This window comes from Pelecanus crispus, chromosome 8 (assembly GCF_030463565.1).
Source record: "Pelecanus crispus isolate bPelCri1 chromosome 8, bPelCri1.pri, whole genome shotgun sequence".
NCBI lineage: Eukaryota > Metazoa > Chordata > Aves > Pelecaniformes > Pelecanidae > Pelecanus > Pelecanus crispus.
This window is the reverse complement of record NC_134650.1, coordinates 21,594,986-21,617,038: the sequence shown is the minus strand read 5'-3', so window position 1 is coordinate 21,617,038 and position 22,053 is coordinate 21,594,986. Positions and strand designations below refer to the sequence as shown.

Here is a 22,053-nt window from a genome sequence, read left to right as displayed (position 1 = left end):
CCAGTAGCAAGTAATTTTTCCCGTGCAGTACAAATGCCATTGCCACGGGAGGCCTCTGCCTTCGTCCTGGTTGTGATCGCCTCGAGGAGAATAGAAGAGATGTGCTGGGGGGGTGGGGGGGGGGAAGCCAAGGCAGGAGCTGAGCGCTGTGCGGGAGCCGATGTGTGCGTGGCGGCGGTCCGGTCCCCGCGAGCTGCCCGTGGGCAAGGCCGGGCGGGCAGCGCCGGGCAGCGCTCGGTGCCTGCAGTGCCGGGAGGAGGCTGCGGGCGCCGCTGTTGACCGAGGAGGAGCGAGAGGAAGGCCGGAGCGCTGCAGGCAGCCCCGCCCGCTGCGGCCCGGCTCGCTCGCTCGCTCGCTCGCTCGCTGGCTGGCTCGGCGGGCGGGCGTTCTGCGAGCGTCCCCGCGGTGCGGAGCCGTGCTGCAGCGAGGCGGAGGGTCCGTCGGCCGCGGGCGAAGCGGCGAGCCTAAACCGGAGCGGCAGCCGGAGCGGCAGCCGGAGCGGGAGGCGGATCGGCGGATCGGCGGGCGGTGGTGCGGTGCCGGCGGTGCGGCGGCGGCGATGTGCGCGGCGGGGAGGCGCCGGGTCCGGCGGGAGCGAGCCCTGCTGTGGTGCGTCCTGGTGGCGGCGTGGGAGGCGGCGTGGGGGCAGCTGCGGTACTCGGTTCCCGAGGAGATGCCGAAGGGCTCGTTCGTGGGCGACGTGGCCAAGGACCTGGGGCTGGAGCTGCCGGCGCTCCGCCACGGCGGCGTCCGCATCCTAGACAGAGGTAGGACGCAGTATTTCACCCTGCACGGCAGGACGGGACATTTAGTGACGGCGGAGAGGATAGACAGAGAGCAGCTGTGCGAGAGCATAACGCAATGCGTGCTGCGGTGTGAGGTGATAGTGGAGGGGGAAATGAAGGTTTATGGAATCGAAGTGGAAATCACGGACATTAACGACAACGCGCCCAGCTTCAAGGAAATCGTACTGGAGGAGAGAATGAGCGAGACGACAGCGCCGGGGTCGCGGTTTCCCTTGGCTAGAGCTCACGACCCGGACGTGGGTCCGAATTCCCTGCAGAGCTACGAGCTGAGCGGCGACGAGCACTTCTCGCTGGCCGTGCAGGCGGGCCCCGGCGGGGATGAGCGTCCCGAGCTGGTGGTGGCGAAGGCGCTGGACCGGGAGGAGGCGGCGTTTCACGAGCTGGTGCTGAGGGCGAGCGACGGCGGAGAGCCGGCGCGCACGGGCACGGCGCGGATCCGCGTGGCGGTGCTGGACGCGAACGACAACGCGCCCGTGTTCAGCCAGGCGGAGTACGCGGTGCGTGTGCCGGAGGACGTGCCCGTGGGCTCCGCCCTCGTCACCCTCACGGCCACCGACGCCGACGACGGGCTGAACGGCGAAGTCAGATATACATTTCAAACCCCTTCCCTTAAAGCCTCGCAGATTTTCCAGCTGGACAGCGAGACGGGAGCGATCACGCTGCTGCGGAGCTTGGACTTCGAGGAAGGCGACTCGTACGAACTGGAGGTGCAGGCACGGGACGGCGGGGGTCTTTCCGACACGGCGAAAGTCTCGATCACGGTGACAGACGTCAACGACAACGCGCCCGAATTGACAGTGTCGTCGTCGGTGAGCGCGATCTCTGAGGACGCCCCGGCGGGGACGGTGGTGGCCCTGCTGCACGTGCAGGACCGCGACTCGGGGGCGAACGGCGAGGTGCGGTGCAGCATCGCCGAGCGCCTCCCGTTCCGGCTGGAGAAGTCCTTCGAGGACTACTACCGCGTGGTGACGGCGAGGGAGCTGGACCGGGAGGAGGTGGCGGAGTACAACGTGACGGTGCGGGCGGCGGACGGCGGGTCGCCGGCGCTGTGGAGCAGCGCGGTGCTGGCGCTGCGGGTGCTGGACGTGAACGACAACGCGCCGGTGTTCGCGGAGGCGCGCTACAGCGCCCGGCTGCCCGAGAACAACGCGGCGGGCGCGCTGGTGCTGACGGTGCGGGCGGCGGACGCGGACTGGGGGCAGAACGCGCGCGTGCGGTACCGGCTGTCGGAGGGGCGGGTGCGGGGCGCGCCGCTCTCGTCCTACGTGTCGGTGCAGGCGGAGACGGGCGCGCTGTACGCGCTGCGCTCCTTCGACTACGAGGAGGTGCGCGAGGTGGGGCTGTGGGTGCGGGCGGAGGACGGCGGCGCGCCGGCGCTGAGCAGCAACGTGTCGGTGCGGCTCGTGATCGTGGACGAGAACGACAACGCGCCGCAGGTGCTGTACCCGCCGCCGGCGCCGGCGCCGGGCGCGGGCTGGGCGGGCGTGGAGCTGGCGCCGCGCTCGGCGGAGCCCGGGGCGCTGGTGGCCAAGGTGGTGGCGGTGGACGCGGACGCGGGGCAGAACGCGTGGCTGTCGTACGAGCTGGCCAAGGCGACGGAGCCGGGGCTGTTCCGCGTGGGGCTGCACAGCGGCGAGGTGCGCACGGCGCGCTTTGCGCTGGCCCGCGACGCGGCGCGGCAGAGCCTGGTGGTGGTGGTGAAGGACCACGGGCGGCCGGCGCTGTCGGCCACGGCCACGCTGACGGTGGTGCTGGCCGAGAGCGTGGCCGAGCTGCTGTCGGAGCTGGGCAGCGCGGCGGCGGCGGCGGCGGCGGCAGCGCCGGGCGAGCCGGCCGGCAGCCTGACGCGGTGGCTGGTGGTGGCCGTGGCGGCCGTGTCCTGCCTCTTCCTCGCCTTCCTGCTGCTGCTGCTGGCGCTGCGCCTGCGGCGCTGGCGCCGCTCGCAGCTGCTGGCGGCGGGCAGCGGCGCCTTGCGCGGCGTCCCGGCCTCGCACTTCGTGGGCATCGACGGCGTCCGCGCCTTCCTGCACTCCTACTCGCACGAGGTGTCGCTCACCGCCGACTCGCGCAAGAGCCAGCTCCGCCTGTCGGCCGGCAGCTGCTGCGACACCCTCCCGGCCCGGCCGCCGGCTGAGGCTACAGGTGATACCGTCCCTGCGGGTAATCACCTTGCCGAGAATTGTGGCCAAGTTTCCTTTCAGGTATGTTATTTTTTTTCAACTTTCCTTTGTGTACGTGGTACTTAGGATTCTTCAGGCAGCCACGGGCATTTCAAAGTGCACGGTTCGCAGTCTTGGAAATCACGTTTTACCATGGTCCCCAGCTCATGAATGTCACCTCCTGAACATGTGCTGACCCTGCTATGTGTGTTTCTTGTGCCATGTTCTGTACCTGCTGGGCAGAGCTCATTGTATTTGACTTTCTCTAAGGCTGGATGGTTCCTTTTCACTTGCAACTGCACAAGGAGATTTCAGTCTTTTGGTCTTCCTCTGACACTTCCTTGAAATTTTTTAAGTAACCAGTTACTACGATTTCATTTCCATCCCCCGTATCAGCTCTCAAATGCTGGTAGAATTTGGCAACATTGTACCCCAAAAAGCCAACATCACTGAAGTCCCAGGTTGCTTGGATCGCGCCTTCAACAAACGAATATAATCAATCCCATATAAGGACACTCAAAGTTCTATGAATAGATTCGTATTACATGGTGAAAAATTCCTCTGATAATCCATCGAGTTTTTTCCCACAGCTGGGCTTCGTGACTTAACCCTTGGATTTGATACAAATGTAATGTCGTAGTGTACAGGCATAGACATCGAAATAGAGTATATTTACTAGAATACAGTTGGAATATATTTTAAAATAAAGTATGATTCATCACAGTCTGTTTATCGTGCATCTAATTTCGGAATGTGAGTTAATCTGCGAATATAAAATATTTTATTCCTTCATTTCCTTATAATATTAAAACTTTTTTCCCGCCAAACACGCCATTCTGAAAGCATCTACCAAACAGGCTGTCTTGGAAGCAGTCTGCCTTATTTCCTCCATTACTGATCTTTCATCATGGACTGAACAGGCTTTTAGGACTTCAGGAATACAATTAATGAATAATATTACGTTGCTCTATTGTTTGGTATTCTGCTATTTAAGCTGGTGATACATTGTATCCTTGTATTTTAAATAAAATAAACAAGTGGCACATTAAAATGACTGCTTTCAAGTTGAGAGAAAATCATACTGTAAGGTTCCCGTGAAGGTCCACACAGATCTTTTTGTGCTGATCCTAGATCTTGCTGAAATATTGTGACTTTGTACAGTTTTTTTTGTGCGTGGTAGGAATGTAAGTTGAGACATAACCTTGTGCTTCACATGAACTAACCTTGTGGTCGCTACTCCTTTCTGCTTCCATCCATCAGACACAAACTCACATGCGATATGCATGTGGGAAGAAAATGTTTCCCTCTGATGCAGGCTGGTTCTTAGCTGCGTCCTCCTGGGACTTAACTGCGCTGTGGTCTGCAGGCTTGGGTACAAGGGGGAAAAGAAAATCCTGGAACTAGAAGACATCCATCTCAGCATGCAAACAGTGATTCGGAGGGTGTTTACGTGTGAGAAGATGCATGAAAATGTGTTTCTGGTTTGTTATAGGCAATGCTTGCCATATAGGAAGGCAGTAAATTGACACCGACATGTTTCAGCAGTCTCCCTGTCCCTGTATGTATGTATGACCCACATCCTTCTCTAGACCTCGTATAGAGAAGCCCACATGCCTGCTACCTCTTGACTCCTGAAACACTACAAAGTCAAACCAACTTCTTGTTCTGATAGGTTACTCACTTGTTACCATGAGTTGTGTATATGTGCAGCTGGAGGAAAAGAAATTATCCTCCACTGGATGAATGGCCAGAGTTAGCAGGAAAACATGTTTTCTAATGACACCTTACTGAGAAGGGGAGGAAGTCTTCACACTGGCATCTGCAGAGACTCAGCGTTGGTGTGTATGCGAGAGCTACTCTGCTGGGTAGGTAGTGTGGAGGGTTTTGTAACCGTTTCTTGTCTTCTGAATAAGGGGTTGTGGTGATAGAGCCCTCCTTCAGGTCTTTTTTTTTTTCCCCCTTCACTTTCACTTTTTCACTCTCTTCTTCACACAAGAGAGACGAGGTTTTAATGTACAGGTGAGATAAAACGGCTTTTCATGAGGGTGGGATGTGTCTGATTTCTCTTGGCTTGTTCAAGCAACAGTAGCAGCCATCGACATTTGCCAGAAAATATTCTTAAGGTTTGAGACCCACTGTAGTAATGGCTGGCTTAGGAGATGAGGACGTGGTTTGTCAGAGACACAGACAAAAGAAATTCGGGGTTGGGTTGTATGGCACTGATACGGTGATACTGGGTGTTAAATGTCGAAAGAGATGGGATCCGGTAGGTCTGGTGTGACCACTCTGGTTTTCTCAGTGGCTGGGATTCCCGGCTTTGCTCGTCCATCAGCGATCACCGTTCAAAGTGGGAAAGCTGAATGCTAGTTCGGGATCTTCCAACTATCGAAAATAAAACCGCTATCTACGAGCAGCCCTTCAGCGTTCGTCCCGTCCTGCCATTTCTCTCACGGTGGTGAGGAGATGGCAGCGGGGACACGCCCGCACCGTCGAGACCAGTGAGATCACTGTGGGGCAGAGATAGAGATCCTGCCCAACATCCTCGGAGCAATGGGGGAGGATTTGTCTTGCAGAATACTTGCAAGGGTAAGAAATTCAGACAATGGGAATTCCTAGGTGCACCGTTTCAGCACAGATAAAAGTTTTCTGTTTCACGCTACTGACAACATCTGTATTTTCCAACCCGCGTGTGCGTGCGATTTAAGGATGTGCGTGGCAGGACCTTCGGGCTGTTCTCTTCCTCTCGGACGCTGCGGTTCTCAGGCACGGACTCAGGGTGTCACTGTTGGCCAAAGCGGAGAAGCGGCTCCGCCATCGGCTCCTCCCCGGCCCCGGCGCGCGCGCAGTGCCGCTCCGCACGGAGCAGAGCAGAGAAGAAGAGCAGGAATTCCCCGGCTCAGCCCGTCCTCCCACAGGCAACAGGGATTTCACATGTTTATTTCTGTCAGGTACTGATTCAGATGCTCGGAAACCCTTACGTAAAATCGTCTGCAGAATACGCTTCAGCAAAGCAGAGAATGGAGGTCCGACCGGCAGCGCAGGGCCGGGCAGCCGCCGGGCAGCTCGCGCTCTTGGCCGTGCTGCTGCCGGTGTGCTGCCGGGCGGCGCCGGAGCGGATCCGCTACGCCATCCCCGAGGAGCTGGGCAGAGGCTCGCTGGTGGGGCCGCTGGCGCGGGACCTGGGGCTGAGCCCGGCGGACCTGCCGGCACGCAAGCTGCGGATAGTCTCTCGTGACGAAAAGCAATACTTCACTCTCGGGGAAGATAATACAAATCTGCGGGTAAACGAGAGGATAGACCGAGAGGGCATCTGCCGGGCCGTGTCGCCCTGTGTCCTCAGTTTGGACGCAGTTGTGGAAAACCCTTTCAATATATTTCATGTAAGCGTTACTATCCAGGATATCAACGACAATGCGCCGCAGTTTGACAGAGAATTTGTTGCCATAGAAATGATCGAGTCCACGCCTCCTGGGGCCAGGTTCCCCTTGGGAAGTGGCAGAGACCCCGACATTGGGGCGAACTCTTTACAAAACTACCAACTTACCCACAACCCGCTCTTCTCCCTTGTAGTGAAGGAGAGTCCTGATGGGACGAAGCAGCCGGAATTAGTGCTGGAGAAAAGCTTAGATCGAGAAAAACAGAGAAATCACCATTTGATACTGACGGCGGTGGATGGTGGCGATCCAGTCCGATCCGGGACCGCCCAGATTAAGATTAACGTGACCGACGCAAATGACAACCCGCCGGTATTCACCAAAGAGATCTACAAGGTTCGACTGCTGGAAAACCTGCCAGAGGGCTCCTTAGCTTTTCAGGTGAAAGCTACTGACGGCGACGAAGGTACAAATGCAGAAATTACCTACTCGTTCAGTGACATTGCAAACAGTGCTCGCCAGCTCTTCACTCTGGACTCCAGGACAGGGGACGTGAAGCTTACAGGCCCCTTAGATTATGAAGAAGAGAAATATTACGAAGCAAGTGTTGAAGGCAAGGACGGGGGCGGGCTGAGTGCGCACGCCAAAATACACATAGACATTCTAGACGTGAACGACAATGCGCCAACCCTTTCCCTCCTGCCTGTCTTGAATCCGATACCCGAAGACTCGGTCACGGGCACAGTTGTAGCTGTGATCAATGTCCGTGACAGAGACTCAGGGGATAACGGAGAATTGACCTGCAACATCGACAGCGACTTGCCTTTCAGACTAGAACCGTCTTCAGAGAACATCTATAAACTAATAGTAGACAGTGCCCTGGACAGGGAAAAAGTCTCCGCTTACAATATCACTATCATTGCGAGGGACCGGGGCATCCCGGCGCTCTCGAGCCGCGCGGCGCTGGTGCTGGAGGTGTCGGACGTGAACGACAACGCGCCGGTGTTCGAGGAGGCCGCCTACAGCGCCTACGTGGCGGAGAACAACGCGGCGGGCGCGCCGGTGCTGCGCGTGCGCGCGCGGGACGCGGACGCGGGCGCCAACGGGCGCGTGAGCTACTGGCTGGCGGGCGGCAGCGCGGGCGCGGCGGGCGCGGCGCCGTACGTGTCGGTGGAGGCGCGGAGCGGCGCGGTGTACGCGCAGCGGTCCTTCGACTACGAGCAGTGCCGCGAGTTCGCGGTGGCGGTGCGGGCGCAGGACGGCGGGGCGCCGGCGCGGAGCTCGACGGCGACGGTGCGCGTCTTCGTGCTGGACCGCAACGACAACGCGCCGCGGGTGCTGTGGCCGGCGGCGGGCGCGGGCGCGGGCGCGGGCGCGGGGTCGGCGCCGTTCGAGGTGGTGCCGCGGTCGGCCGAGGCCGGGTACCTGGTGGCCAAGGTGGTGGCGGTGGACGCGGACGCGGGGCGCAACGCGTGGCTGTCGTACGAGCTGGTGCAGGCGGCGGAGCCGGCGCTGTTCCGCGTGGGGCTGCACAGCGGCGAGGTGCGGACGGCGCGGGCCGTGTCGGAGAGGGACGCGGCGAAGCAGCGGCTGGTGGCCGTGGTGAAGGACCACGGGCAGCCGGCGCTGTCGGCCACGGCCACGCTGCACGTGGTGCTGGCCGAGAGCTTGCAGGAGGCGCTGCCGGAGCTGAGCGAGCGGGCGGCGGGCGCCGACTCGCCGGCGGAGCTGCAGTTCTACCTGGTGCTGGCGCTGGCGCTCCTCTCCGCCCTGTTCCTGCTGAGCGTGGCGCTGGCCGTGCTGGCGCGGGTGCGCCGGGCCGGGCCGCCCGCCGTCCTGCGCTGCCTGGGCGCGCAGCGCTTCTCCGTGGCCGGCGCCGCCTTCCCGGCCGACTTCTGCGAGGGCACCTTGCCCTCCTCCTACAACCTGTGCGTGGCGCCGGGCCGCGCCGTCGCCGAGGGCGCTTGGCTGCCGCCGCCGCCGCCGCTGCCCAGCCTGCCCGCGGAGGAGCTTCTCGGCGGGGAGCCCTGCGGGAAGCGGAGCCCGAGCAGCAGCGCCGGCGCGGGACAGCCGCCCGCGGAGCCCGACGCACCGCAGGTCTGTAAGCCCGCGCAGTCCTTGTCTCTGAGCCTTTCCTAACCTCTACGCCGCGGGCAGCGGGCTGTTGTTCCTCGTTTGTCTGCTTCGGCGCTTAGTCCGACCTATGTCTCCGTGAACGAATGAACTAATCCTCCACTGTGTCTTTTTAGCAGCGGGCAGTACGAAGCGGCACTTCCCGCGTCACCAGCTGTCACTCGTGTAGGTTCAGAGCGTTTCTTGCCATTCAGCTTGTGCTGGACAAAACGGTACAAGTGTGGTGGAGCTCCGACTGACGTTTTGCGTTTGTTGATTTTCTGCTCAGTGGGCAGTTAGCGACGGCACCTCTTCGTTCATCACACGTTCAGGTTCAGCCGAAGAATTTTCTCTACGAAACCTGTGTTGTCTGAAATGTTATGAGTTACTGGCGGTGAAGGTGGATCCTTACTGTGTAGAATGAGATGCGCTGATTCTACATGGCAGAGTCGGGAAAATGGGACTGACACTCGATGTTTGAGATTTTTCCTTCCTGATCGCTTTTTCCCGAAGTGATGTGCTTGCACCTGGGTGTCAGCTGCACCAAACCCCGTTGGTTTAATGCTCTTTCTCTTTTGACTCCTAAAGGAAACGCGTGTGTGGCTCCATGAAAGGGGAACTTACAGATTGCTCCTCCCTAACGAATGTTCCTCCCTTCTGCCGTGTGCCGTCACATCTTTGGGTGGAAGGCTGCTACGGAAATGGGAGCGTTAGTGGGACGGGTTAGTCTTGTCCGAGTTTTGGGGTTTTGGGCAATTATTTCTCTTTTTGTGTTCCACCCTGAGTAGTGGTTCCCTCTTGTTTACCGTTCCTCATCTCTCTGCTCTACAAAGGCGTAGAATGGGATCTAAAAAAGAAAATCGTGCTTTGTTTTTCTGAACCTGTCTTCTTTTTCTATCAAGTTTTCCACAGAATATGTACTTTGTCCTGGTTGCTAGCGTTTAACGCTAAGGGTGTTCAATATGCTAGCTGTTTTATTTTTGTAACAGACCCCCGAACGGAGGGTGCATGTGCATCGCTTCCTGCTGCTGAGTTACTCTAGAATGGAGCACTGAGTCTGAGGTGTAAGCACGGCCTGTAGCGTGTAAGTGTATGACGAAAAATTCTGAACGGGTGGTTGGAGAAGGAGGGGAAAGGAAGACCAATTCAGAGCAGCCTTCGATGAGCACGTGAAAAGTAACAAAGTCGAGAGGGGAGCGCAATCGCTGAGGAGGACGCCTTTGAGGGCGGATCTTCATTGCTCGCCTGTGCTCTTGGTCATGGTTTGGGAAACTAATGTGGCTGGTGCCTTTCCAGTATGAGGCTGCTTTGACCTGCAGAAAGGCTGAGAAAAAAGTCATGTGCAATTCGTAGTGGGCATGTGCATTTGGACTAATAGACTAAGACTCGTAATATTCTATACGTCGTATTAAGACAACTTGATATCTATATTACATGACCATTACAAGAACCTGTAGTGTGTTCCCAGGAAGGTCTTCTAGGGAGAAATCCCAGAGCCCGTGGCAGGTGCCTGAGCAGCCCCACCTCCTCAGGAGTTGTGCGGGCTTGGGGAGCTTAGGTTCTCCGTTTCAGTTGATTGGCCCCCACCTTCTTCAGCCTTCAAATGTCTGATCTCAGTCAACAATGGTGGAGTGGTTAATTTAGACCGTGTTCCGTATGGACTGAAGCATATAAAGTTGCTGCTGCTTCGGTTAATGAGCCTGATACCTCTGGTTCTCCGGGGGGTGGGTGTGAACGTCACATGTGTTGTACTTCCGAGCCTGTTTTCTTTTGCTATCCTTGTACGAGTCATTCAAGCACGATGGCTGCAAAGATTCGTGATGGGCATTGTGCTTTTGGACGAGTGGGATAAGAGTAATAATATTGTACATTCATATTAAGAGAAACTACTTTTTACTTTCCATATATACCAGTAGCAAGTAATTTTTCCCGTGCAGTACAAATGCCATTGCCACGGGAGGCCTCTGCCTTCGTCCTGGTTGTGATCGCCTCGAGGAGAATAGAAGAGATGTGCTGGGGGGGTGGGGGGGGGGAAGCCAAGGCAGGAGCTGAGCGCTGTGCGGGAGCCGATGTGTGCGTGGCGGCGGTCCGGTCCCCGCGAGCTGCCCGTGGGCAAGGCCGGGCGGGCAGCGCCGGGCAGCGCTCGGTGCCTGCAGTGCCGGGAGGAGGCTGCGGGCGCCGCTGTTGACCGAGGAGGAGCGAGAGGAAGGCCGGAGCGCTGCAGGCAGCCCCGCCCGCTGCGGCCCGGCTCGCTCGCTCGCTCGCTCGCTCGCTGGCTGGCTCGGCGGGCGGGCGTTCTGCGAGCGTCCCCGCGGTGCGGAGCCGTGCTGCAGCGAGGCGGAGGGTCCGTCGGCCGCGGGCGAAGCGGCGAGCCTAAACCGGAGCGGCAGCCGGAGCGGCAGCCGGAGCGGGAGGCGGATCGGCGGATCGGCGGGCGGTGGTGCGGTGCCGGCGGTGCGGCGGCGGCGATGTGCGCGGCGGGGAGGCGCCGGGTCCGGCGGGAGCGAGCCCTGCTGTGGTGCGTCCTGGTGGCGGCGTGGGAGGCGGCGTGGGGGCAGCTGCGGTACTCGGTTCCCGAGGAGATGCCGAAGGGCTCGTTCGTGGGCGACGTGGCCAAGGACCTGGGGCTGGAGCTGCCGGCGCTCCGCCACGGCGGCGTCCGCATCCTAGACAGAGGTAGGACGCAGTATTTCACCCTGCACGGCAGGACGGGACATTTAGTGACGGCGGAGAGGATAGACAGAGAGCAGCTGTGCGAGAGCATAACGCAATGCGTGCTGCGGTGTGAGGTGATAGTGGAGGGGGAAATGAAGGTTTATGGAATCGAAGTGGAAATCACGGACATTAACGACAACGCGCCCAGCTTCAAGGAAATCGTACTGGAGGAGAGAATGAGCGAGACGACAGCGCCGGGGTCGCGGTTTCCCTTGGCTAGAGCTCACGACCCGGACGTGGGTCCGAATTCCCTGCAGAGCTACGAGCTGAGCGGCGACGAGCACTTCTCGCTGGCCGTGCAGGCGGGCCCCGGCGGGGATGAGCGTCCCGAGCTGGTGGTGGCGAAGGCGCTGGACCGGGAGGAGGCGGCGTTTCACGAGCTGGTGCTGAGGGCGAGCGACGGCGGAGAGCCGGCGCGCACGGGCACGGCGCGGATCCGCGTGGCGGTGCTGGACGCGAACGACAACGCGCCCGTGTTCAGCCAGGCGGAGTACGCGGTGCGTGTGCCGGAGGACGTGCCCGTGGGCTCCGCCCTCGTCACCCTCACGGCCACCGACGCCGACGACGGGCTGAACGGCGAAGTCAGATATACATTTCAAACCCCTTCCCTTAAAGCCTCGCAGATTTTCCAGCTGGACAGCGAGACGGGAGCGATCACGCTGCTGCGGAGCTTGGACTTCGAGGAAGGCGACTCGTACGAACTGGAGGTGCAGGCACGGGACGGCGGGGGTCTTTCCGACACGGCGAAAGTCTCGATCACGGTGACAGACGTCAACGACAACGCGCCCGAATTGACAGTGTCGTCGTCGGTGAGCGCGATCTCTGAGGACGCCCCGGCGGGGACGGTGGTGGCCCTGCTGCACGTGCAGGACCGCGACTCGGGGGCGAACGGCGAGGTGCGGTGCAGCATCGCCGAGCGCCTCCCGTTCCGGCTGGAGAAGTCCTTCGAGGACTACTACCGCGTGGTGACGGCGAGGGAGCTGGACCGGGAGGAGGTGGCGGAGTACAACGTGACGGTGCGGGCGGCGGACGGCGGGTCGCCGGCGCTGTGGAGCAGCGCGGTGCTGGCGCTGCGGGTGCTGGACGTGAACGACAACGCGCCGGTGTTCGCGGAGGCGCGCTACAGCGCCCGGCTGCCCGAGAACAACGCGGCGGGCGCGCTGGTGCTGACGGTGCGGGCGGCGGACGCGGACTGGGGGCAGAACGCGCGCGTGCGGTACCGGCTGTCGGAGGGGCGGGTGCGGGGCGCGCCGCTCTCGTCCTACGTGTCGGTGCAGGCGGAGACGGGCGCGCTGTACGCGCTGCGCTCCTTCGACTACGAGGAGGTGCGCGAGGTGGGGCTGTGGGTGCGGGCGGAGGACGGCGGCGCGCCGGCGCTGAGCAGCAACGTGTCGGTGCGGCTCGTGATCGTGGACGAGAACGACAACGCGCCGCAGGTGCTGTACCCGCCGCCGGCGCCGGCGCCGGGCGCGGGCTGGGCGGGCGTGGAGCTGGCGCCGCGCTCGGCGGAGCCCGGGGCGCTGGTGGCCAAGGTGGTGGCGGTGGACGCGGACGCGGGGCAGAACGCGTGGCTGTCGTACGAGCTGGCCAAGGCGACGGAGCCGGGGCTGTTCCGCGTGGGGCTGCACAGCGGCGAGGTGCGCACGGCGCGCTTCGCGCTGGCCCGCGACGCGGCGCGGCAGAGCCTGGTGGTGGTGGTGAAGGACCACGGGCGGCCGGCGCTGTCGGCCACGGCCACGCTGACGGTGGTGCTGGCCGAGAGCGTGGCCGAGCTGCTGTCGGAGCTGGGCAGCGCGGCGGCGGCGGCGGCGGCGGCAGCGCCGGGCGAGCCGGCCGGCAGCCTGACGCGGTGGCTGGTGGTGGCCGTGGCGGCCGTGTCCTGCCTCTTCCTCGCCTTCCTGCTGCTGCTGCTGGCGCTGCGCCTGCGGCGCTGGCGCCGCTCGCAGCTGCTGGCGGCGGGCAGCGGCGCCTTGCGCGGCGTCCCGGCCTCGCACTTCGTGGGCATCGACGGCGTCCGCGCCTTCCTGCACTCCTACTCGCACGAGGTGTCGCTCACCGCCGACTCGCGCAAGAGCCAGCTCCGCCTGTCGGCCGGCAGCTGCTGCGACACCCTCCCGGCCCGGCCGCCGGCTGAGGCTACAGGTGATACCGTCCCTGCGGGTAATCACCTTGCCGAGAATTGTGGCCAAGTTTCCTTTCAGGTATGTTATTTTTTTTCAACTTTCCTTTGTGTACGTGGTACTTAGGATTCTTCAGGCAGCCACGGGCATTTCAAAGTGCACGGTTCGCAGTCTTGGAAATCACGTTTTACCATGGTCCCCAGCTCATGAATGTCACCTCCTGAACATGTGCTGACCCTGCTATGTGTGTTTCTTGTGCCATGTTCTGTACCTGCTGGGCAGAGCTCATTGTATTTGACTTTCTCTAAGGCTGGATGGTTCCTTTTCACTTGCAACTGCACAAGGAGATTTCAGTCTTTTGGTCTTCCTCTGACACTTCCTTGAAATTTTTTAAGTAACCAGTTACTACGATTTCATTTCCATCCCCCGTATCAGCTCTCAAATGCTGGTAGAATTTGGCAACATTGTACCCCAAAAAGCCAACATCACTGAAGTCCCAGGTTGCTTGGATCGCGCCTTCAACAAACGAATATAATCAATCCCATATAAGGACACTCAAAGTTCTATGAATAGATTCGTATTACATGGTGAAAAATTCCTCTGATAATCCATCGAGTTTTTTCCCACAGCTGGGCTTCGTGACTTAACCCTTGGATTTGATACAAATGTAATGTCGTAGTGTACAGGCATAGACATCGAAATAGAGTATATTTACTAGAATACAGTTGGAATATATTTTAAAATAAAGTATGATTCATCACAGTCTGTTTATCGTGCATCTAATTTCGGAATGTGAGTTAATCTGCGAATATAAAATATTTTATTCCTTCATTTCCTTATAATATTAAAACTTTTTTCCCGCCAAACACGCCATTCTGAAAGCATCTACCAAACAGGCTGTCTTGGAAGCAGTCTGCCTTATTTCCTCCATTACTGATCTTTCATCATGGACTGAACAGGCTTTTAGGACTTCAGGAATACAATTAATGAATAATATTACGTTGCTCTATTGTTTGGTATTCTGCTATTTAAGCTGGTGATACATTGTATCCTTGTATTTTAAATAAAATAAACAAGTGGCACATTAAAATGACTGCTTTCAAGTTGAGAGAAAATCATACTGTAAGGTTCCCGTGAAGGTCCACACAGATCTTTTTGTGCTGATCCTAGATCTTGCTGAAATATTGTGACTTTGTACAGTTTTTTTTGTGCGTGGTAGGAATGTAAGTTGAGACATAACCTTGTGCTTCACATGAACTAACCTTGTGGTCGCTACTCCTTTCTGCTTCCATCCATCAGACACAAACTCACATGCGATATGCATGTGGGAAGAAAATGTTTCCCTCTGATGCAGGCTGGTTCTTAGCTGCGTCCTCCTGGGACTTAACTGCGCTGTGGTCTGCAGGCTTGGGTACAAGGGGGAAAAGAAAATCCTGGAACTAGAAGACATCCATCTCAGCATGCAAACAGTGATTCGGAGGGTGTTTACGTGTGAGAAGATGCATGAAAATGTGTTTCTGGTTTGTTATAGGCAATGCTTGCCATATAGGAAGGCAGTAAATTGACACCGACATGTTTCAGCAGTCTCCCTGTCCCTGTATGTATGTATGACCCACATCCTTCTCTAGACCTCGTATAGAGAAGCCCACATGCCTGCTACCTCTTGACTCCTGAAACACTACAAAGTCAAACCAACTTCTTGTTCTGATAGGTTACTCACTTGTTACCATGAGTTGTGTATATGTGCAGCTGGAGGAAAAGAAATTATCCTCCACTGGATGAATGGCCAGAGTTAGCAGGAAAACATGTTTTCTAATGACACCTTACTGAGAAGGGGAGGAAGTCTTCACACTGGCATCTGCAGAGACTCAGCGTTGGTGTGTATGCGAGAGCTACTCTGCTGGGTAGGTAGTGTGGAGGGTTTTGTAACCGTTTCTTGTCTTCTGAATAAGGGGTTGTGGTGATAGAGCCCTCCTTCAGGTCTTTTTTTTTTTCCCCCTTCACTTTCACTTTTTCACTCTCTTCTTCACACAAGAGAGACGAGGTTTTAATGTACAGGTGAGATAAAACGGCTTTTCATGAGGGTGGGATGTGTCTGATTTCTCTTGGCTTGTTCAAGCAACAGTAGCAGCCATCGACATTTGCCAGAAAATATTCTTAAGGTTTGAGACCCACTGTAGTAATGGCTGGCTTAGGAGATGAGGACGTGGTTTGTCAGAGACACAGACAAAAGAAATTCGGGGTTGGGTTGTATGGCACTGATACGGTGATACTGGGTGTTAAATGTCGAAAGAGATGGGATCCGGTAGGTCTGGTGTGACCACTCTGGTTTTCTCAGTGGCTGGGATTCCCGGCTTTGCTCGTCCATCAGCGATCACCGTTCAAAGTGGGAAAGCTGAATGCTAGTTCGGGATCTTCCAACTATCGAAAATAAAACCGCTATCTACGAGCAGCCCTTCAGCGTTCGTCCCGTCCTGCCATTTCTCTCACGGTGGTGAGGAGATGGCAGCGGGGACACGCCCGCACCGTCGAGACCAGTGAGATCACTGTGGGGCAGAGATAGAGATCCTGCCCAACATCCTCGGAGCAATGGGGGAGGATTTGTCTTGCAGAATACTTGCAAGGGTAAGAAATTCAGACAATGGGAATTCCTAGGTGCACCGTTTCAGCACAGATAAAAGTTTTCTGTTTCACGCTACTGACAACATCTGTATTTTCCAACCCGCGTGTGCGTGCGATTTAAGGATGTGCGTGGCAGGACCTTCGGGCTGTTCTCTTCCTCTCGGACGCTGCGGTTCTCAGGCACGGACTCAGGGTGTCACTGTTGGCCAAAGCGGAGAAGCGGCTCCGCCATCGGCTCCTCCCCGGCCCCGGCGCGCGCGCAGTGCCGCTCCGCACGGAGCAGAGCAGAGAAGAAGAGCAGGAATTCCCCGGCTCAGCCCGTCCTCCCACAGGCAACAGGGATTTCACATGTTTATTTCTGTCAGGTACTGATTCAGATGCTCGGAAACCCTTACGTAAAATCGTCTGCAGAATACGCTTCAGCAAAGCAGAGAATGGAGGTCCGACCGGCAGCGCAGGGCCGGGCAGCCGCCGGGCAGCTCGCGCTCTTGGCCGTGCTGCTGCCGGTGTGCTGCCGGGCGGCGCCGGAGCGGATCCGCTACGCCATCCCCGAGGAGCTGGGCAGAGGCTCGCTGGTGGGGCCGCTGGCGCGGGACCTGGGGCTGAGCCCGGCGGACCTGCCGGCACGCAAGCTGCGGATAGTCTCTCGTGACGAAAAGCAATACTTCACTCTCGGGGAAGATAATACAAATCTGCGGGTAAACGAGAGGATAGACCGAGAGGGCATCTGCCGGGCCGTGTCGCCCTGTGTCCTCAGTTTGGACGCAGTTGTGGAAAACCCTTTCAATATATTTCATGTAAGCGTTACTATCCAGGATATCAACGACAATGCGCCGCAGTTTGACAGAGAATTTGTTGCCATAGAAATGATCGAGTCCACGCCTCCTGGGGCCAGGTTCCCCTTGGGAAGTGGCAGAGACCCCGACATTGGGGCGAACTCTTTACAAAACTACCAACTTACCCACAACCCGCTCTTCTCCCTTGTAGTGAAGGAGAGTCCTGATGGGACGAAGCAGCCGGAATTAGTGCTGGAGAAAAGCTTAGATCGAGAAAAACAGAGAAATCACCATTTGATACTGACGGCGGTGGATGGTGGCGATCCAGTCCGATCCGGGACCGCCCAGATTAAGATTAACGTGACCGACGCAAATGACAACCCGCCGGTATTCACCAAAGAGATCTACAAGGTTCGACTGCTGGAAAACCTGCCAGAGGGCTCCTTAGCTTTTCAGGTGAAAGCTACTGACGGCGACGAAGGTACAAATGCAGAAATTACCTACTCGTTCAGTGACATTGCAAACAGTGCTCGCCAGCTCTTCACTCTGGACTCCAGGACAGGGGACGTGAAGCTTACAGGCCCCTTAGATTATGAAGAAGAGAAATATTACGAAGCAAGTGTTGAAGGCAAGGACGGGGGCGGGCTGAGTGCGCACGCCAAAATACACATAGACATTCTAGACGTGAACGACAATGCGCCAACCCTTTCCCTCCTGCCTGTCTTGAATCCGATACCCGAAGACTCGGTCACGGGCACAGTTGTAGCTGTGATCAATGTCCGTGACAGAGACTCAGGGGATAACGGAGAATTGACCTGCAACATCGACAGCGACTTGCCTTTCAGACTAGAACCGTCTTCAGAGAACATCTATAAACTAATAGTAGACAGTGCCCTGGACAGGGAAAAAGTCTCCGCTTACAATATCACTATCATTGCGAGGGACCGGGGCATCCCGGCGCTCTCGAGCCGCGCGGCGCTGGTGCTGGAGGTGTCGGACGTGAACGACAACGCGCCGGTGTTCGAGGAGGCCGCCTACAGCGCCTACGTGGCGGAGAACAACGCGGCGGGCGCGCCGGTGCTGCGCGTGCGCGCGCGGGACGCGGACGCGGGCGCCAACGGGCGCGTGAGCTACTGGCTGGCGGGCGGCAGCGCGGGCGCGGCGGGCGCGGCGCCGTACGTGTCGGTGGAGGCGCGGAGCGGCGCGGTGTACGCGCAGCGGTCCTTCGACTACGAGCAGTGCCGCGAGTTCGCGGTGGCGGTGCGGGCGCAGGACGGCGGGGCGCCGGCGCGGAGCTCGACGGCGACGGTGCGCGTCTTCGTGCTGGACCGCAACGACAACGCGCCGCGGGTGCTGTGGCCGGCGGCGGGCGCGGGCGCGGGCGCGGGCGCGGGGTCGGCGCCGTTCGAGGTGGTGCCGCGGTCGGCCGAGGCCGGGTACCTGGTGGCCAAGGTGGTGGCGGTGGACGCGGACGCGGGGCGCAACGCGTGGCTGTCGTACGAGCTGGTGCAGGCGGCGGAGCCGGCGCTGTTCCGCGTGGGGCTGCACAGCGGCGAGGTGCGGACGGCGCGGGCCGTGTCGGAGAGGGACGCGGCGAAGCAGCGGCTGGTGGCCGTGGTGAAGGACCACGGGCAGCCGGCGCTGTCGGCCACGGCCACGCTGCACGTGGTGCTGGCCGAGAGCTTGCAGGAGGCGCTGCCGGAGCTGAGCGAGCGGGCGGCGGGCGCCGACTCGCCGGCGGAGCTGCAGTTCTACCTGGTGCTGGCGCTGGCGCTCCTCTCCGCCCTGTTCCTGCTGAGCGTGGCGCTGGCCGTGCTGGCGCGGGTGCGCCGGGCCGGGCCGCCCGCCGTCCTGCGCTGCCTGGGCGCGCAGCGCTTCTCCGTGGCCGGCGCCGCCTTCCCGGCCGACTTCTGCGAGGGCACCTTGCCCTCCTCCTACAACCTGTGCGTGGCGCCGGGCCGCGCCGTCGCCGAGGGCGCTTGGCTGCCGCCGCCGCCGCCGCTGCCCAGCCTGCCCGCGGAGGAGCTTCTCGGCGGGGAGCCCTGCGGGAAGCGGAGCCCGAGCAGCAGCGCCGGCGCGGGACAGCCGCCCGCGGAGCCCGACGCACCGCAGGTCTGTAAGCCCGCGCAGTCCTTGTCTCTGAGCCTTTCCTAACCTCTACGCCGCGGGCAGCGGGCTGTTGTTCCTCGTTTGTCTGCTTCGGCGCTTAGTCCGACCTATGTCTCCGTGAACGAATGAACTAATCCTCTACTGTGAGTCGGTGGTCTTGATCTCCCAGCGCCGTTTTCACCTTTGCCCCAGTTACCGTGCTTCGGCGGTCCTCCCGTTTTTCGGTGCCTTGTGGAGCAAGATGTTCCCTTGTATCAGTTTCTCAGTTCCCCTTCCTTCAAGGTTATAGCCACCAGTTCTTTTCGTAGTTGATTGACAGAGTAAATACTTCCTTCTCTCTTAGCTCCTCCCTCCAACCGCCAGGTCCTGTTACACATGGTTCATTGGTTCGTTCAGCAGAAATTTCCATTTTCCGCGGTATATTTCCTCCCTGTGAGACTATGAGACCTCTTGTTATGAGTCTCGTATGTCTCACTATTTCTTTTCAGTAACAGGATATAATTTCCCGTAACATGTCATAATATGTATATATGTAATATATGTAATATGTAATATAGATCATACCTTGTATCAATCTTTGCAACCATACAGTAAGGGACAGTCCAAATTCATGTACTATTTTTTTTAACCATCTCATTTCCATTGAGGTCCTCACGTCACAACTTGTTTTTGCCAATTGTTTTATTTTATCTGACTGAACGTCTAGATTTTCAGTAATATTTGGGATACGCCATGGTATTCATGCAAGTTGTATTTGATCCTTTACCAAGTGCTAGGATGTCTGGACCTAAATTTAAGGACCCATTCTCTAAATCGAGTAATGATTCAAACATTCAGTTTAAATCTATAGTTAAAAATTTGTTTAACAAGATATTAATTACTTCTCTAGTTTTGTTGGTACAACAAGGCAAAGCCTGGGGCCAACCAGAGAACGTATCTACTAATACCAATAAATATTTATACTGGTTACGTTTAGGTAATTCTGAAAACTCTATTTGCCAGTATTGCCCAGGAGTTATTCCTTGTTTTACAAGTCCCCCTATAACCTTTTTTCTGATTTTGTGGTTATTGGCACGAGAGACTGTACATTTCTTCACTACACTATCTTCTGTATTCTGCATTTTGGGCCCAGAAATATCTCTCTTAGCAGTTAATACCAGTGCATCTGCTCCTGCATGTGTTTCTTGGTGTAGCCTTTTAAGCAAAGCTTCCATCATTTTCTCAGGGACCAATAATTGTTTCAGTGGCATTACCCACCAACCTTGATCATTTTTGGAGCAGTCTAATTGTTCTGCTAAATGGTTTTCTTTGTCAGTGTATTTTCATGGTGACAGTTTTAAAGGAGGTCCCAGAATCAAGGGTCCTTCTAAATTTTACTCTTTCAGGGCTGCCTCTTTAGCTAACCGATCAGCTTTTCAATTACCTTCTACAACTGTGTTATTTCCTTTTTAGTGAGCCTTAATTATTGCAACCTCTTTTGGTTGAACTTCTTGCAAGAGTTTCATAATCTCTTTCCCATATTTTCCTCGAGTCCCTTGTGAGTTTAATAGTCCTCCTTCTTTCCAAATTGCACGTGCACCACTCCAAATGCATATTTGGAATCAGTGTATATGTTGACTCTTTTCCCATGACTCAGTTCTAATGCTCAAGTCAATGCTATCAAATCTGCCTTTTGAGCAGATGTATTACTAGGCAGCGCTCTGGTTTCTGATGTTTGGGTATTTGTTACCACTGCATATCCAGCTCCTTGTTTTCCTTCCAAGATACAGCTGCTACCGTGGGTGAAGAGCTCTGCTTCTGTGTCAGGCAGGGGTTCATCCCGTAGATCTGGTCTGCTGGAATACATTTGTTCAATAGTGGTTAAACAGTCATGTTTCAATTCATCAGATTCAGAGACTGGGAGTAAGGCGGCAGGATTCAAGCTGGAGGTCAGAGAAAGTGTGACATCATCTTGTTCAAGCAAGATATCTTGCTAACCTATTCTTCAGGGAAATCCAATGATGTCCCTTATTTTCAAGGAGAGATGATACAGCATGAGGTACAAACACAGTAATCAGTTGACCCAATGTCAGTTTTTGAGATTCCTCAGTTAAGGTTACAGTCGCCGCTACTGCCCTCAAGCAGGCGGGCCAACCTTTACTGACTTCATCCAATTGTTTGGAAAAGTACCCCACTGGTGTGTTCTAGCTCCCCAACTTTTGTGTCAGCACTCCCAAAGCCGCTTGTTGTCTTTCATGTACATATCATTGAAAGGGTTTGCTCAGATTCGGGAGCCCCAAGGCAGGGGCTTCCATTAATTTTCTCTTAATTTCATCAAAACTTTTACGGCATTCTGTTGTCTATTCTACAATTCCCTCAGTTCCTTTTGTAGCTGCATATAATGAGTATCTTCCTCCGTGTCTTCAGAGCTGTTCTTTTTCCGTCTTGTAATTATTACAGCACAAATTCCTTTTCTCTTCCCCCCCCCCCCTTATTTTCAGTTAAAGAATCTATTCCACTTCTACGCTTCGAACCTACCAGACCACGTTTCTTTCTAACATCCCAATCATTTCGTAACGCAAAAACCAAATCGACATATGATACCTCATCCCATTCCTCATTTCTTTGACAAAACAACGTTAATTTTAATATAGTGTTACATTTCAAAGACCCATTCTCAGGCCATTTTTCACCATCCTCCGATCGATATTGTGGCCACCAGTGATTACAATATCATTTTAATTTGTCTCTAGTCTTGGAGTCCCCCCCCAAATGTACTCCAATTCTTTAGGATGCATCCTAAGGGAGAACGAAGAGGACCCTCCTTGGAAGCAGTGGAACCCATTTCGGTATCGAAAAAGAATTTATGACCCAACGTTTCATACACCAAAACTCCAAATACAAAACGAGACATTTCTTCCCGACATTACTAATACAACGTGTAGAAACAAAACTACACTGCTGCTGTATATCCTTTCAGATCCGCCTTATGCAGAGCTTTTTACGTAAAGAACAACTCCAACGGCTTCCTTGAGAAGTCCCGCCCTCGCACCCTTTTTTCTTTAAAATACCTCTTTTAAATAGAGTTGCACCATTGTGTTGCTTACCGCCCGACTGCGGGAGAGGAGGCGATGGAGTCCCGTTGGACCACTTCTCCACGTAGGGTACGGTAAGACGATCCGGGCAAGGCTGTCAGCGCAGATCCACCTGGGTCGCCAGAAACTGTGGTCCCAAAAGCAGGATCGTTCACCCAGTGTGCAATAGGCCAATATACACAGACA

The 22,053-nt window shown here is 56.7% G+C and overlaps 4 protein-coding genes across 4 annotated transcripts; all 4 read left to right on the top strand.

The window, feature by feature from the left end:
- Nucleotides 1-559: 559 nt before the first annotated feature.
- On the top strand, nt 560-3,461 carry LOC142594191 (protocadherin gamma-A10-like). The gene is made up of 2 exons (XM_075715669.1): nt 560-2,966; nt 3,322-3,461. Exons 1-2 carry the CDS (start codon nt 560-562, stop codon nt 3,459-3,461), a joined length of 2,547 nt encoding a protein of 848 aa, XP_075571784.1.
- A 2,521-nt stretch (nt 3,462-5,982) lies between these two features.
- On the top strand, nt 5,983-8,875 carry LOC142594190 (protocadherin gamma-B6-like). The gene is made up of 2 exons (XM_075715668.1): nt 5,983-8,436; nt 8,741-8,875. Exons 1-2 carry the CDS (start codon nt 5,983-5,985, stop codon nt 8,873-8,875), a joined length of 2,589 nt encoding a protein of 862 aa, XP_075571783.1.
- A 2,044-nt stretch (nt 8,876-10,919) lies between these two features.
- Nucleotides 10,920-13,821, top strand: LOC142594189 (protocadherin gamma-A10-like). Its single transcript, XM_075715664.1, has 2 exons — nt 10,920-13,326; nt 13,682-13,821. Exons 1-2 carry the CDS (start codon nt 10,920-10,922, stop codon nt 13,819-13,821), a joined length of 2,547 nt encoding a protein of 848 aa, XP_075571779.1.
- A 2,521-nt stretch (nt 13,822-16,342) lies between these two features.
- LOC142594188 (protocadherin gamma-B6-like) lies at nt 16,343-18,838 on the top strand. The gene has a single exon (XM_075715663.1). It carries the CDS (start codon nt 16,343-16,345, stop codon nt 18,836-18,838), a length of 2,496 nt encoding a protein of 831 aa, XP_075571778.1.
- The last annotated feature ends 3,215 nt before the right edge of the window (nt 18,839-22,053 follow it).

Excerpts from the sequence above, each read along its gene's own strand:
- LOC142594188 (XM_075715663.1), top strand. The coding sequence starts at position 16,343 with ATGGAGGTCCGACCGGCAGCGCAGGGCCGGGCAGCCGCCGGGCAGCTC.
- LOC142594190 (XM_075715668.1), top strand. The coding sequence starts at position 5,983 with ATGGAGGTCCGACCGGCAGCGCAGGGCCGGGCAGCCGCCGGGCAGCTC. Across the intron at positions 8,437-8,740 it reads CGGAGCCCGACGCACCGCAG|TGGGCAGTTAGCGACGGCAC; the intron begins GTCTGTAAGCCC and ends TTTTCTGCTCAG.
- LOC142594191 (XM_075715669.1), top strand. The coding sequence starts at position 560 with ATGTGCGCGGCGGGGAGGCGCCGGGTCCGGCGGGAGCGAGCCCTGCTG. Across the intron at positions 2,967-3,321 it reads AGGTGATACCGTCCCTGCGG|TAACCAGTTACTACGATTTC; the intron begins GTAATCACCTTG and ends AAATTTTTTAAG.
- LOC142594189 (XM_075715664.1), top strand. The coding sequence starts at position 10,920 with ATGTGCGCGGCGGGGAGGCGCCGGGTCCGGCGGGAGCGAGCCCTGCTG. Across the intron at positions 13,327-13,681 it reads AGGTGATACCGTCCCTGCGG|TAACCAGTTACTACGATTTC; the intron begins GTAATCACCTTG and ends AAATTTTTTAAG.